Consider the following 17,551-nt stretch of genomic DNA (forward strand, 5'->3'; position numbering starts at 1 on the left):
TTCTGATAATGTTTCATCATCACTGAAAACTGGATCAAAAATACTTGCCCTAATCTGGAAAAGGCAAACCTACCGAGGGGGAAAACAGGTCAGTGATGGCCAGGAGTTAGAGTCAGTGGAGGGGTTAATTATAAAGCAGCAGTTTAAAGGAACTGTTCAAGTAGCAGAGCTGCTCCATATGGAACTTGGTGGTAGATACACAACTACGCATTTGTTAAAACCAACCAGAGAGCAAATTTTACTATATGTAAATTTTTTTAATTAACCAGGATATGGGGATAAAGATAAAATGGAGACATGGACAAATGAACTTAACTATTTTATAAATGAGTCAAATAACCACAGAACTACTTAGAAGCTAAGCTAAATAACTTTGGAAAGCAGTATTCTGATTTGATACTGTAATGCTGAGACAAAACAAACTGTGCATAAACATTGTACTTAGGAGGAAAATCTATTTCTCACAGGGTATGGGCTAACAATTCTGAAACTATTTTGTTTGCATACTAGAGTAGAACAAGCAAATACAAGTGTAGTTAATGAGAGCCAGATTTCTCAATGCTGAAGAAAAGAGTTATAAATTAAGGAAAGGGGGAAAGCTACAATGAACCCTATGGTGCTGAAGTGTACCTGGAGGTATCAATTTGGACTTATTATTTTAGATGGAATGTTAGATAGATATAGATAGATAGACAGAGATAGAGAAGAGGCAATTCTTCCTAACAGAATTCCAGTTAATAAACATGGAAGGAATAAGGGAAATAGAAAAATCACCATAGCTCCACAGTAATAACTGTTGCAGGCAAAATTCACTGATGAATACTAGAACGAATGGGTAACAGTTTAAACAGAAACAGGATATCTGTATAGTCTCAAAATATCTATTCCCACTCTCCCACATATTTAGTAATCACGAATTTCCACCTTACAGTGGAAAATCCTAGCATACAGAACCTTAACCAAGAGATCAAGGTTAACAGCATCAGTAATACAGGCTGACATCATGTACTTCCTGATAATAATGCACAAAGAAGGACACATCACTTCTATGATGGCCTTCTAAATAACGCATGATCTCAACCTAATTATGAGAAACAGTGATCAACTCCAAATTGAGAAACAATCTACAAAACCTGACCAGTACTCTACAAAAGTATCAAGGTCATGAAAGACAAGAAAAGACACACATGATTTATTTAAGTCAAATTATGGAGCTGGGCATGTCTAAAGACTTAAATCAGTTCAAGTCTTAGGTACCTCAATATTTTAGTCTGTGAAGTGCCTACCCAGAAATTTGATTTAATATCATGTCTTCACTTTAATTTGTATAATGTCCTCAACACAAGAATTTATGAGATAACTTAATCTCAAAAAATCTTGTCCAAATTCACAAAACGAAAAAATTGGAAGCCCTCAGTTTTTAAAGTCTTTTAGCAATGAATTAATATTTTGTGAATTGTTCAGTTTGGTGCCCATTAAAGTTCCTCCTAAGAAAGAATACTCACTAGAATTCTCACTGCTACACGCTGGAGCATCTTCCTGACCCTGGAGGACCCTCAGTGGTCACCCTCCTCTCCTTATACCAGTCTCAGGGATTCTGCCTTCCTTCTCTATTTGGCAGCTACTACCACCCACCCAATCCTTTGGGTTCCTTCATACTAACTACTAAGGAAGGCACAGTCCTCTGTTTCCCCAACTTTAAGTGTTAAAAGAGTTTGTGCTTATTACTTTGGGGAAATAGAAATAAAAATAAATAGAAACCAAAAAAAGCTCAAGAAATCTTTTTTTTTTTGACAAACCTAACCAAGTTTTTTATGCATTCATAATACATATTTTATAGTCCCTAACTCCATTGCTAATATGTATATAAAAATGATATTGGAGAAGTCTTTGGAGTAAAGCAGATCTGAGTTCAAAACCCAATCTGACTGATTAATAGCTGTATGACTTTGGAAGAAGATTAACTTTTTCCAATCTCAATTTCCTGAACTATACCTTGAGGACAAAATTAACCCTTAGGCTATAACATTGTACTGAGGATTCAATTAAATGATACAGGGGCTGTAAAGCACCTAAAAGTTCCAGGCATACAATAGTTACCTAGTATTATTAATTCATTGGCTAAACTGATATGGTCCCTTTAATAAAATATTGAGAAGACTGTATTTCCCTTCCATTTGTCTATCAGTAAGTTTAAGCAAACCACATTTTACTCTCAGCTGGCAGATCCATCTTTTTGCCTAAGTTACTGATATGACCATCTTCTTAATTTTTATACAATATATATAATTTTAATTGCAGTGAATTTTAGAAAATAGGTAGGATACAAATGGTTTTCTGGATCTTCCTATAAAAATGAGAATACCATCTCATTTTTTGCTAAGTTTTGACAATATAAGATTATGAGGGCAAAACCACTGTGCCAATTTTAATGTATTATTAAATAGTGGAATGCGGCAGTATTTTAAAAACTCACATCACTTATATTTATAATATATATATATATATTAGACTATCAGCTAAGTTATGTGTGCTTTATAAATCCAGGAAAATCATTTACTTCCTTTCTTCCACTATTAAAATTAACCTTACAGAATAAATAATCCAGAAATGATCTCTTTATTCATGTCTATGCTTTACCAGTTGCCAAGATCAATAAGAGCTAAGTGATAATTAAGAATCATATATTGTTAGACTTGTGATGTGTAGGCATAACATGTCTTAACAGTAGTATATATTAAAAATGAATTTATAAATACTATACTGAAAATTATAACTTGAAACAGCTGGTAAGAAATATTTTTAAAACTATGCTATGTCCCTCTTAAAATCCTATCTAAAAGAAATAATTTTTTCAAAAGTTCTAGAACAATGATATATTTTTAAAAGGGTAATAAGTTGCTTTGAATAATATTTCAGAATTTTTAACTCTGAAGTAAACTGAACATAATGACTATTCTAAAGGAGGTATTATTATATCACGTACATTTTAAAACATTTCCTGAGGGCTATTTCAAAGCCCATCCCCAAATCCCAAAAACATTATTATAATATCACCTCATACACAAAAATACCAGGTTTCACACATACCTATTATTGTGGATAAGATTTCAGTTAATTAGTAGCATATCATAAGGAATGTACATACCATATCTCGGTGCTCCAAATTAGCCCCACATTTGAGTAGTTCTTCTACAATATGTATGTGCCCTTCTTTTGATGCCGATATAAGTGCTGTCCAGTTATCCTTGAATAAACAAACAAAAATTTTACCATTTTAAAGCCAAAAATAACATTCCAAAGCAAGGAAATATAAATTCAAATTTACATACCAAATTGACATGATCTGGCCTGCACTAAACTAAAATAACACTAAAGCACAAGCTCTCTTAAAATAAGAACTTCTCTGTCTTCTTGTACTACCATGCGAAGTGTAAAAATTGTTTCACAACTGTCCAGTCTTTTCACTGGACTTCTAATCACATACTATGTGTTTTAAAAAAGCAGAAAAATGCCTATTAAAAGCTCAACAGTAATCCTTATGGCTGGGAACATTATCATTTATTGAAATTAACAGACCTGTAATCAGATTTAAGTGCACATTCATAGAGTATTAAACTAGAGTGATCACATATGATGAGTTCAGAAAGTATGTGATAAAGAAAAGAACCATTCTTTATTTTTCAAATAAAGGATACAAGTTTCTTATATATAAGTGCAATTTCATTGAAATGACTGTTCAATTAAAAAAAAAAAATTCCTGGAGAAGACAGTAAGTGAGAAGAAATGTAAGCCTCCTTGAACTGAGAAATGGTAACAGAAGGGGCCAAATCTTTCTGGCCATTATCACATGCAATGATATCTATAATAAGTTATCATCATGGGGAGTTACTAAACAGCATGAGACATATATAGATACCTTTTAGGTAGGCATTTAATTTTTTGATTGCGTGTTCCCCATTTAGCCAGTGCCATCTATATATAAAAATCATGAAGAGCTGATCCTTTATTAAAATAAAAAATTTCAACCTTGTATGACCTTTAAAAAAACTGATTTAACACACAGGCAAAGTTGAGATATGTTTGAAAGTACAATTTTTAGTCTATTACTTCTGACTCATTTCTTAAAAACAAAGAAACGGCAAAGTTAAGGAACAGAAGTAGACAAATGAGTAAACTATCTTAATATATACCAAATCTTCCAGATTGCAATTAGCTCCATTCTTAATTAATTCTTTCACTATTTCCAGATTGCCTTGTTCAGCAGCTATCATCAGTGGAGTCTGGCCACACTAGAGAACATAAAAATCACAGATAACTTATTAAGATACTGTACTTTTGCTGAAACACCACAGTTAAATATATCACACCTATGTTTTCATGAAGGTATGGTGAGTACTAGTTGTGTTTATTATACCTTTTTAATTTAGAAATAGTTTTGAAATTTTACATTTTTAGTTTCCCAATAATTCAAATGTCAGAGAGAAATAAAACATAATTTTTCTTACCACAATATTAGTCATCTGTTTTTGGCACTACAGTTCTCATTCAGAATAAGTAAACATGCATAAATGAGTAAATAATAATCACGGCAATGTATCTAATAACCTCAAGATACCTATGGGAAACAAATTATCTAACAAAACAGGTAGAATGTGATATAGAATACAGTACTAATCATATATAGAAAATATTTTATCTAAAGCAGAACTAAAGGAATAAATAACACAGATGCTACATCCCTTATAACCTTAATCGATTAAACTTAAGCCCCTATTCCTTAAACCAAAGTTTCCTAAACTGTGGGCCAAGAACGAGCCTCAGGATTGTAGGGACAATGAACTCTCAGTCCTGGGGGAGACCGTGAGGCAGGGCCTGGGTGCTTTGTATTGCAAACGGTATCATCTTTTGTATAAGCCATGACATGAAACAGGTTAGGAAGCACCACGTTAAACAGTGATTGTACCAACAGTGCTAACACAAATACAGTAAATGAGAAAATCTTACACCAAAAATTAAGTTTAATTAGACAAATATTTATTTAAGTACCTATTTACTGTCTGTATATCAGTGTGGGGAAATGTATGCCTGATTTCTTAAAAAGCCAATTTGACCATATCATTCCTCTACTTAAAATTCCTTCAATAGTTTCCCACTGGTCTTTTGGATAACAGCCAAAATCCTTATCATAGCCAGCAATAACCCTGAATGATGGAGAAATCTACCTCTGAAACTTGTCAAGTGTCACTTCTAATCCACACAATGTGCCCACGTGGCATGCTCTTTCCCACCTCCACCCTCAGACAAATGCTTCCCTTGCCCCATCCAATTAACTACTTAGGCTTTTGGGTGAAATTTCCTCCCTTCAGGTAAGCCTTACAGAGTCCCTGTAATTTTACTTTACTATACAAATCATTGTTTGCAATTACATTTTATTTGTGTGATTAACTGATTATTGTCTGTTTATCCTAAAGTTTCTAAACTCCACGGAAGTGGGAAGCAAGTTTATTTTGTTTATTTGTTTAATACAGTCTCCCCAAGGTGAGGGACAGTGACAATCACACAGGTATTCAAATACTTGTGTAAATGAATGAGCAAAGTCTCAAAGAATTTAAAAATCCATTAAGGGCAACATACAAATGAGCAATGAATTATAAAAGTGACAAAGCATGACAGACGCTATTATAAAAAAATAAGTAAACAGTTAAAAACAAGTACTGTTTTACATAAAGTACAAAACAAATCACTTTAAATACAGAAATCTGTATACCACAATAGATACTAAATTATATGTGGCAATCATGTCACTCAATGAAGGACATTAGGGAAAGGGGTATTACAACAAATACATTTTCCAGGTGAGAAAGTTTATCCTCTAAGTATTAAATTTTATTATCACCTTTACGATAAAGATCCTTCTAAAAAAAACAATGTACACATTGCTACTTTCTTAAACAGATTATCTTATACATCACAGTAATGATTCCGAGCCATAACTGGGGACATCAATTATTACACTGTGCATGCCATTCTGCCAGTTCTAACTTGTGTTAGCGCACCTTTTTTAGCATCCTTCTTCCTCCCAATCTACTGTGATAAAAAGTGTGATGTCAAGGCAATTGGTCTAATATACAAATTAAAGCAAACAGATTCTGAATCCATGGCCCTAAGGATACATGAATTTTACCTGTGAAGCTTTCAAAATATTAATTTCCAAGGCTCAGAGGATTTCTGTTTACATTCTGGGGTCACACTTGCATTTCACACAGTCAGAAGTCTAACACAGATAGGTGTTCCCAGAGTATGAGAACAAGAGAATATAAGTTGGTACTAATACCTATAATACAAATAAGAGAAACCACATAAACCTGATAAACTAGAAATAAGCCAAACTAAACACTTGAATAGTCACAACGTTCACTTACAGGCACCACTAGCCGCCTACACAATAAACCAAAGTGACATGATTCTGTCACGAATGGCAATGTGCCCAGCTAAAATACCTCACATTTTCCAGCCTCACTTGCAGCTAGAAATAATCATGTGACACTGCTCTGACCTAAGCAAAAGTCAATGGCTGGTCTCCCAACAAGCACTTTTAGTGGGCTACTTGCCTGGCCTATGCCCTTTTCCTTCTCCATGCTGGTATGTGTACACCTTGGAGCTGTATGGAAATGGCTGGCAGGAAGCAACAGGCACGGAGAGAAGAGGCCAGAGAGAGAGAAGGAGCCTGGCCCTTGATGACATCAGGAAGCCACCATTTCAGCCTTGGAATGGCTCTTCCAGCTTGTCATTATGTGTGAAAATGAAGCCCTTCATTTGTTTAAGCCCGTCTCAGTAGTTATTATTTGCAGGCAAAAGCAACTGTCATCTGACACATTTTGTTAACTACACTATCAAAAATATAAATGATTTTCAGAAAGGGTTACCATGAAAAATCCATTTTCTATCCAGTTACCTTATAAATTGGATCTTATTACTGCATATACCTTATCTTTTCTAATAGTTTCTGTTTATCAGTTTGGTAACTACCATTGTGGAGACAGCGTAACTCAGACAACTTCATTTTGCTGAGAACCACTAAAATGAAAACGCACTACTAAAGGCCCTTTCCATACCTAACTCCACACACCCCAGAAAATCTTAAGTACATCTCTTTCCAAAAGTCACAGGATCATATAACCTCTGCTCTACTTATAATGACCTCATGTCAAAACACATCAAAACAGAACACTGTGCAACGTTCTCTACAACATATATTTTATCTCAGCTTCCAAGAAAGCTACTATGCATAAACATCAGTATCTTTTTGTGCTTTCCAATTCCTAGATTATTTCTACTTATTTAGTGGTATTAGACTTGAAAAACCTTTGGAGGATATATAATTCTTCCAAGAACTGCAGTGAAAGTAAAACATTTTAAAATCATCCTTCATTTAGAGTCTCTTTATAAGCACATGAGAAAATCTAGTTCATAAATTTAGAGTCCCACTTCATTTTCTTAACCAGGAGTATAACATTCAGCCTTAACACCTTTGACCAAAGAGAGGCAAGAGTGACTTGGTTCCTTTCAAAAAAAGTAAAATAAAATAAAAATAAAAGCCCCCCCACTATTCTACAAAGAGCAAAGATGAACCATCACTGAGAATATTCACGGGCCAGCCAAGAGATTTACCTAGATATAAAAAAGGTAGAAGGAAACTACTATTTACTGATTGCAGCAATTACATACTAAGCACAATAGCAAGCAATTTTTGCTCAGATTATTTTATTTAATTGATTTATTTTAATAACCTTTTTCAAAACTGACAACAAAATACATTAGCATGAAATTAGCTAAATACTCTTCTTTTAAGGGCAAAAAAGAAGGGAGAAAATTCTTAACTGACTTCCTAAAAAATTAAATTTTATCACAAACTATAGAATCAAAATAATAAAAATAAAAAAGACCTTGAGAAAGCTACTTTATTCCTGTCCTTCACACAGAACCATAACTGAACAATCCCAGGTAATTTCAAATTATTATTTTAAAACTCCAATTCAAACTGATATAATATTAAATTAGATAGAAGTGCTATCTCATGCAAGATGCCAAATTAATCTCTGTACCAAATATGCTTTATTCCTTATGGCATTAGGTTTAATTTTATGCTTATTGTTACAGTATTTTTCTCCTCCCAAAGAAGCTATTTTCTCAATATTCCTAAGAAAAAGCCTATAACGTAAAACTTAACTTTTTAAGTTTACATTAAAAAACTCACATTTCATTATTTCAAATATGCCATTGTGCTAATAAAAATGACTACTTCGGTAAATATTTCTTTTATAACAACGAACAATCTCCAATTATAAATCTTACCTCTACCCCATTTATAACAATTTTTGACTATTCATAATCAGAGAAGGGTATAATAATATTAATTAATCAAAATATAGGTACATGATATGTGAATATATATCAATAAAAAATAAATTTAAAAAATATATATAGGCACTGTCATTAAATGAACTTTATTCTTAAGACCCAAAGAAATGCAACAGCACATAAATAGGTTATAATTTGAAGTCAAATAGAACAGGGTTCAAATTAGGGCTCCACCAGATAATAGATAAGAAACTGAAGGATTACATCATTTACCTATAAATCAAGATAAATAGCATTATAATTCTTTATAATGTTGCTATGCAAATTAAATGGGCAAAGATATATACAACATCACAGTGCATATGTCTTCAATAAAAACATTAGCTAGCATAACATTATTGCAATAATAAAAAATTTTTTATCAGGATTTCTTTAATGACAGTTAACATTTAATGAAATTAAGGTCCCCTAGATCAATAAAAACATTTTGGAGTAGTAATTGTCAATTCAGCAGTTAAGAACATTTCTAAATAAAATTCTTTACATGCACACACACACACATATATACTTACGCATACACAGATCATTCCTGATTCATCATATTAACAGGCAAAAATGCATACATTATACCATACTAGAAATACAGTTCTAAGAAACAGGATCATCTCTTTAATAAAGTTTTATAAAACCAAAACATAGTTTGCCACTTAAAAAAAAAATTCATACAAGAAGTATATTAGATCCTAAAATACCACACCAAATAATAATCAGCTTGGCTATTCACAGTGAAATAAGATGAAACATTTTATTAACTAATATTGTTGGACAGAAATAACTAATTTAACTTAATGAAAATGGCAAATATATACTTTTCTGCCTTATTAAACAAAACATATGACATATTTAACTGTTGCTTAAAGATTTGGGTCTTTAAAATCCTGAGGTATGTGGAATGGAATCAAAGAAGATACTGGGGTTCCATTAAAAAAAATGTTCAAAATCCTAATTTTGTCTGGTCAATCATATGGTAAGATCAGGTTCAAATGCTCCTAAAGCTTCCCAGAAGAACTTCAGATTTCAGGAATCAGACTTTCTGAATGTTGATTATTCCCTCAGTAAAACAAAGTCAATCATAAATCCAAACTCAATATTCAAGTATTTATATGTTAAAATAGATTTTAAAAACATGGAATTTTAAATATTTTTAACAATCAGTTAATGGCATCATGAGGGTGTGTAAGTAACCTCTGATGTTACTGAGGACATTTCTTATTCAGAGTAGGTAACCAACAAATATTTGCAAAAAGGATTCATTTTTAGAAACTTGGTCTTACCTCATTTCTCTCATCTACATCTTTGCATTTTTCAAGAAGAGCTTTCAGAGCAGGAATGTTTTCTTCTTCTACATAATTTATTACACTCTGTGATATAAGAACTGACATGTTCACAGAAAGCCTTATTTATCTTTATTTCAATATCTGTTAAAATAAGATAGAATACACAATTTGTGATTAGAAAAACACTAAATTACTAATGAATATATTATAATTCTTAACTTTAAACTTGTACAAGTATACCTCCACTGGCAGGAGTAAAAACAAAAGGCCCAGGGCGGGCCACGGTGGCTCAGCAGGCAAGAATGCTTGCTTGCCATGCCAGAGGACCCGGGTTCGATTCCCCATGCTTGACCACGTAAAAAAAAAAAAAAAAAAAGACCCAGAGTGTAACTGTTAAAAAGAGTCCCCTCTTCCCAAGACTCATAATTATCTTAATCTTAAATCATCCAACCCCAAACCTCAGATCCATCCTCCAAGCCCTCTCTACCACCCTCCCCAGTTTCCCCTCGGATCACTAATAAAAGAAAGTATTCTACTGTCCCTCCTTTTGTCTTCTCCATTTCAGTAAATGACAGATCCAACTCCACTCTTCTAAGGCCAGAAATCCTGGAATTAGCATAACTCATCTTTCCTTTATACCCTACATTCAACCTACTAGTAAATTCTTTCGGCTGCACCTTTAAAATATATTTCATATCTCACTACTACTCACCACATCCAACACCCTGGTCCAAGCTGCCATCACCCCTAACCAAGATTACAGTGACAGCTTCCTCACTGGTCTCCCCACTTCCACACTTTTGCCTTCCCTATGGGTTGTCCTCCACAATGTAACCACAGTCATCTTTCAAAAATATAAGCTGGATCAAAGCTTCTTAGATTTAGCATGCAGATCTTATAAAACAGAGATTCTTGGGGCCCACCCTCAGATTCTAATTATGGGCCTCCAGAATTTGCAAGTTTAATAAGTGCCCAATTAAGGCTGATACTGCTGATTATAGGACCATTCTTTGATAGGTAATGAGTTGGGTTACATCCTTCCAAAACTCTCCAATGGCTTCTCAAAGCACTCAAAGTAAAATCAAGTGTCTTTACCTTGGCTCACATGACCCTAACCGGCATGCATGCCTGCTACATCTCAGACTGCATCCCCTCTATTCCTTCCTCACCACTTCACTGTTTGCTGCTCCCTGAACAGCCACCATGAACTGTCCCACCTCGGGGCCTTAGCACTACCTTTTCTGTCTGCCTAAACTTCTCTCCCATACACATGCACATGGCTTGCTCCTTCCCTTCATTTAATTCCCCATCTTAGAAAAGTCTAACCTGACCATCCAATATAAAATAATTGATTCAAACATACTCTGTAACAATCCCCACACACCCATCCTCTTTGCCTGCTTTATTATTCTCCATAGCCCTTAACACCATCAGAAACAAAGCATATCATTTGTTTGTCTGTCTACCACATCTAGAAGGTAAGTTTCAAGAGTATGATCTGTGTTTTACTCATTGCTAATAGACTGAATGCAACGTTTAAAAGAAAGTGGGAAGTCATGGATAATTTCAAGGTTTTTGGCCTTCAAAGAATGGAGCTAGGGCAGCCATTTATTGAGATATATACACCAAAGTACAATCCCTAAGAAAGGATTTGTTAACTGAGTAGATGGAAAAATGTTTATTCAGCATCACTGAATCCGCTCTGGTGATACAACAATGATGTAAATAAGACTAGTTTTTTACTCAGTAAATATCTACTGTCGGGTATTTTCTTCACCAGTAACTCTGAGTCAGCTGAAGAAGAATCTGAGAACCTGAAGACAGTTAAATATAAAGTACCCAAACTGAAGTATAAAGAAGAAAGAAGAGCGGAAAAATAAAATAGAACAAAACATTTAAATAGTGTGAGGCACTCACAAGGTATGCTATATGTATAATTGGAATCTCAGAAAAAGAGAGAGAATGGGCAGAATAAATATGTGAAGTCATATATTTGAAACATTTGACTAAGAATTTTACAGAAATAATGAAAGACATCAAACCATTGATCCAAGAAGCTCAGAGAATCCCCAAGTAGAATACAAAATAATAATATTTAATGAAATAAAATAAAGCTGAAATAGACCATATGCAAACTTTGAAAAACAAAGTTAAATAGAAAATCTTGAAGGCAGCCACAGTAAAAAGACACATTACCTACAAAGAAAAAAAAATCAACTCAGTATTCTGTCTAACTAAAATACCTTTCAAAATGAGGAAAAATAAAGACTTATAAACAAAAACTCGAAGGATTCACTTCCAGTTCACTTGGACAACAACAAAGGTAAAGGAAGTTCTTCCCACAGAAGAAATAGAGTACCAGACAGCAACTTGGAACTACCAAAAGAAATTAAGATTCCAGAAAATGGTTAAAATGAAGACAAACTTAAAACCTGCTTTGTTTTTGCTGTTGTTGTTGTTGTTTAGGCATGGGCAGGCTCCGTGAATTGAACTCGGGTATAAAAGGTTTTTTTAAAAAGCTATTTTTAATTGCTCTAAAGGATCACTGAGTATCTAAAGTAAAAGGAGCACGAGTATATTGTAGTTTTTTAGAACATGAAAGTTTTTTTTAAATATCGGCAATAGAACAAAAAATGGCATAGCAAAAATTGAGAGCATAATGTTATAAGTTTCAGACACTACACATAAGTGGTATAATATTATTTGAAAGTAGGTTGTGATTAAAGATATTCATTGCCAACCCTATTACAACCACTAAAAAAAAGAAAGAAAGAAAAGGTACAAATAATAAGCCAATGGTGGAGATAAATGCGATCATAAAAAAATCCTCAATCAAAACAATGCAGTAAAAGAAAAAAACAATGGAACAAATAGAAAACAAATAGCAAAAAGATGGCTGTAATCCATCCTGTCAATAATTACGATAAATATCAATGGTCTAAACATACGATATTTAAAAAGAGAGATTGTTAGACCAGACAAAAAAAGCAGGAACTATGTGCTTCTTATCAAAAAAAAAGTTAAAGTAAAAAATAAATAAAACCCTAAACCTTTACAGAAAAGAAATAAATAGGATAAATAGGTTAAAAATAAGTTGAAAGGACAGAAAAAGATATACCTAACAGTAAACATAACCATATAAAACTTCTCCAAAAAAACATAGGACTTGGTATATTAAATTAGGCTATGATTTGTAAAAGCACAATCCATAAGAGAAGAAAATTGCTAAAGTGGAGTTCATCAAAATTGAAAACTTTTGCTCTATGAAAGTTACTGTTAAGAGACTGAAATTGCTTGCTGACTCCTTTTTCTTTTTTCCTATTTTCTTCTCTTTTGAACAGAAATATCTACAACTATTATCCTATGTCTGTCCCACCATTGTATTTTGAGAGCAAATAACCTGTTTCTTGAGTGTCACAGGTTTACAGACAGAGAGGAATTGTGTTTGAGGATGGATCATACAGTGTTATGTATACCTAATTTAAATGACTTAGAACTTAGATTCTTTGAACTGATTTACATATTTAGCTATTTAATAGTTCTCTCTCCCACTAGGATAAAAGCTCTATTAGAGAAGGGATTATTTTCTTTTGTTCAATATGAAATACCAAACATCTGGCACAGTACCTGACCCACAGAGGGTACTATTATTTCTCAAATGACTAGGCCTCAGTTGAATCTATTATTCATAACCTTTTCTGTCTAATGGGAATATAAAGTTATACATTCTTTTGTACAATTAGCAAAAATAATTAATGTCAACGTTATTTTTGGAAATGGCAGCTATGGCAAACAGCTATGTTCAGTAAGCTTATTTTTAGAACATGTGAACAGATTTAATGAGTGAACAATTTTTTTTCAGTATGGTTATTCAAAACTATACTGGTTTTCACAAAGGGTCAAAGTGTTAAAAGACACATTATATAACTTTTTTCTCATTGCAAACAAACCACACCACAACAGCAACAGTGACCATGTTGCCCAACACTTACTAAGTTTTGTATCCTCAAAATATGACACAGTAAGTTCCCAAATGCGGCTTCTCCCATGAATCTCATTTCTCCAGGCTCTTTTCCTCCTTTTAGTTAAGTCTCCAGCCACACAGATCTACATGCAGCGCCTAGAATCCTCCCTAGTACCAGCAACCCCCCAGCCTGTGCAGGAGTATTCACCATCTCTACAGCCAGCCCCCAGCTCAAGTATCAGTTCTCCTAACTGCCCCTACTCTTATTCATTTTCCATAAGCTTTTCTCCATACAGCAGCCAGAACGAGCCTCCTAAATCATAAGTTTTATTGAGTCCAGTCTCTGCTTAACTCTCCAACTACTCTCACTAAAAATAAAGTGCCAGATCCTTACCATGGCCCTGCTCATCTACCTGAACTTGTTTACCACTCACTTTATCCTTCATTTTGTCCAAGCAAAATGAGCATTTCTGATCAAATGTTATCTGATCAGAGCTTCCCTGACCACTGTGTATAAAACAACCCCACTATCACTCATTCTGTAACCCTGCTTTATTCTCCAACAAAGCACTTACAATCACCCAGACTATCATTTATTTATTATATTGTCTGCCCCACCCCACCAGGATGTAACATTTAAAAAAGAGAACTGAGACTTGGTCTGTTTTGTCCACTGCCATATCTGTACCCCTTAGTGCCTGGCACACAGTAGACATTCAATATCTGTAGAATGAATGTGTACACCCACGCTAATCCCACTACTTGTCATATCTGACCCACCTTTAACTCCTCAACAAACCAAAACATATACTTCAAACACGGCTCAGCAATCACCTCCTCTGGAACTTCCTTTTCTTCTCTCTACTGCTCGGGACAGTTTCATGTGGTATACCTGTACTTCATGCATACTTTTAGTATTAAAATAATGTATCACAGTTATTAATTTACTATGAAATCCTTGAAAATAGTATCATGTCATTCATTTTTTCATCATCAAGAAATAAGTAAGACCTTGGCACATCCTCAATAAATGCTTATAGGATTACTTGGACTATATTACATAAGCTTTTTGGAATTTTAACTTTACAATTGGTAAATACTGGTGAGATGGGGAAGGATGTTCTAGTATAAGGAAATCTTTTGTAAGTTTGAAATTACTTTGAAATAAAAACTTACACACACATATATATATTTTAATCTTATCGTCTGACAAAACCCTCCTTTAGATGAGAAGTTTTTTCCTCACCACAATATTAGAAAAGACTGGAAGAAACACAGTCAAGGAGCTACAGACATTGACCTCAATTTTTAAAGAAAAGAAAGACTGAAAATCTCAGATTTTCAAATCTTATTATCTCTCTCCCTCAATCCGAGTTATGAGGACTGTATGTGTACCACTCTTAAATACGTAAAATATAAAATGTTTATCATTCTCATTCTTTCTTTAAACCAAAATTAAACAGAAAACATTAATAGAACAGTTAAAAAAAATCTTACAAATTGAAGCTGCTTTGCCTTAGCTACCCAAAAAATCCTTTGGAACTAAACTATTAAAGAAAGGTGATTTATTTCTGTCCAGAGAATTCTGAGAAAATGCAGTTTTACAGAGGAATAATTCAATAAAAGTTAAATCTAACAATAGTTTATTGGCAGCCTATAATTTGCAAGGCACTGTATACCAATTGAGTGACAAGTTGAATATCTTTTAAGTACTGGGGAAGGTAGAGGGGGAAGAGTTTGGGGAAGAAGGAAATAGTGGAAATAAAATTGGCAAAATATTGGTAATTGTTGGAGCTAGGGTATACGTGTGTGAGGGTTCACTACATGATTCTCTATTTTGTGCATCTGAGAGGAAAAAAATACTTATTGCCATCTATCAGGGCAAACTTAATACTGTATGTCCAATGTTGTATGCCTTGAATTCTGGTGATATCTGCATTCATCTATTCTTTTTCTTCTATACTTTTTTTTTTTAACATCGTTTATTGTGAAATACATATGCAGAAAAGTAATACATTTCAAAGTACAGTTTAACAAGTAGTTACAGAGCAAGTTTCAAAGTATGGGATGGGTTACAGCTTCACAATTTCAGGTATTTTCTTCTAGCTGTTCTATTACACAACAGACTAACAAGAAATATCAATATAACAATTCAGTAGTCACAATCATTTGTTAAATACTATCTTCTTTGTTTCAACACCTTCCTCTCTTTGATCCTTCTCCCAGTCTTCAGGAGTATTTGGGCCATGACCATTCTAACTTCTTCATGTTGAAGAGGAGTGCCAACATTATGGGGTAGGGGATGCAAGTAGTTGATGTTCTTAGAGAGACTGGGGACTCTGGGTTTCAGGGCTTATCAGGCATAGGAACAATCTGAAGCTTTTAAGTTTCTTGAAAAATAAACTTGGTGAGTGAAACATATGTAGAGCCTCAGATAGGGCCCTGTGTATTCTTTAGGGTTTACAGGAATACCACTGGTTGGGGTTTGACATAACATGACAATTTGCAATATTTAGCTAAAGCCTGGATAAGAGTAACCTCTAGAATAACCTTTCAACTCTTTTAAATCTCTTAGCCATTGATACCTTATTTCGGTCAGGAAGCCATTGTCAACCCCATGATCGCAGGCCAGTCTCATCCCTGGGAGTCATGTCCCATGTAGTAGGGGAAAGGTAATGAGTTTACTTGCAGGGTTGGGCTTAAAGAGAGAGAGAGACAACATCTGAGCAACAAAAGAGGTTCTCTGGGCTGACTCATAGGCATAATTATAGGTAGGCTTAGCTTCCCCATTACAGAAATAAGTTTTTTAAGAGGCAGCCTCAAAACTGAGACTTGGCCTACTAACTTGGGAGCCCCTAATGCTTGAAAGAGTATCAGGAATTTCCCAGGTGAGGATGTTTAAAGTTCCATATTTTTTTTCTCCATTCCCTCAAAGGACTTTGCCAGTAATTTTTAATAATCTGCCCTATATACTCTGGAATGTATTATGGTATTACATTAAGGTACACAGAATTACAAGATCTCATTATCTATTCTAGGCTCCATGTGCTTAGGTTGTTTAAATGAAGTGGCCAGACAGGTTAAGTTACACTGTGTGCTACAGAAAATTTAAGTTTTGGTCAAAATAATGATCTCTTCCCTTGGTCTCTCACCAAAGGTGAAGTTCTAAAATACAGACAATATCTGCCTTTCCTCTGTAATCTGACTTACCTTAGTTCCAACCAGATCAGCTTTGTTTTATCTCTAATTAGAGGCTGATCTTTTTTTCGGCTTCTTTAACAGTTGCTGTATGGAGTAATGCTGACTTTGAGAGCTGCAGAACTCTAACTCTGAATCTAAGGTGCCACTTGGGTAACCAAAGTTCCAGGAAAATTCTCAGAATTTAGAAATAATACTTAAAGCTCAGGTATAAATGTGACAGTTGTAAGAGTTTACAATCTAGGCCCTACTTTTCTTACATGTATTTTCTAAAAGAGACCATACAGTAGCTGTCCTTTGGTTTCTTGCTTATTTTGCTCAACATAATGTCCTCAAGTTCCATTCACCTCATTGCATGCCTCACAACTTTGTTCCTGTGTGCAGCCACACAATATTCCTTCATATGTATGTACCACGGTTCATCTTTCTGCAATTACTTTTTTAATATCTGTTTTACCCAGTGTCTCTTTTGTTTGCTGCTAGATCCTGGGGCCTGATATGCAGTAGGCACACAATGAATATCTGAAGAAAAGAAATGGAACTTATGATTTCTATCTTTGATATTAAATTTAAAAAGGTGAGTGCATATTTTTTAATTTAAAAACGATTTTTACTTAGAAAATTAATAATGTACCTGGTATAATCTCAAAGTACAAAGTATATATAATAAAAGTATCCTACCCTACTG

At 34.0% G+C, this 17,551-nt stretch overlaps 1 protein-coding gene across 11 annotated transcripts in view; it reads right to left on the reverse strand.

Annotated features, from left to right (window-relative positions):
* Positions 1-17,551, reverse strand: part of KIDINS220 (kinase D interacting substrate 220) — a 156,513-nt gene that overhangs the window by 134,833 nt on the left and 4,129 nt on the right. For 10 of the 11 annotated variants that reach the window (XM_077153129.1, XM_077153121.1, XM_077153128.1 and 7 more), the window contains exons 2-4: positions 9,699-9,842; positions 4,194-4,292; positions 3,149-3,247 (exon numbers count right to left, since the gene is read on the reverse strand). In XM_077153129.1, the coding sequence (XP_077009244.1) occupies positions 3,149-3,247; positions 4,194-4,292; positions 9,699-9,806 (306 nt within the window). In that variant the 5' untranslated portion in view covers positions 9,807-9,842. Of the gene's footprint in view, positions 1-3,148; positions 3,248-4,193; positions 4,293-9,698; positions 9,843-16,250; positions 16,364-17,551 lie in introns of all 11 variants that reach the window. The other variant, XM_077153119.1, reaches the window with a different exon arrangement.

This window comes from Tamandua tetradactyla, chromosome 3 (assembly GCF_023851605.1).
Source record: "Tamandua tetradactyla isolate mTamTet1 chromosome 3, mTamTet1.pri, whole genome shotgun sequence".
Taxonomy (NCBI): domain Eukaryota; kingdom Metazoa; phylum Chordata; class Mammalia; order Pilosa; family Myrmecophagidae; genus Tamandua; species Tamandua tetradactyla.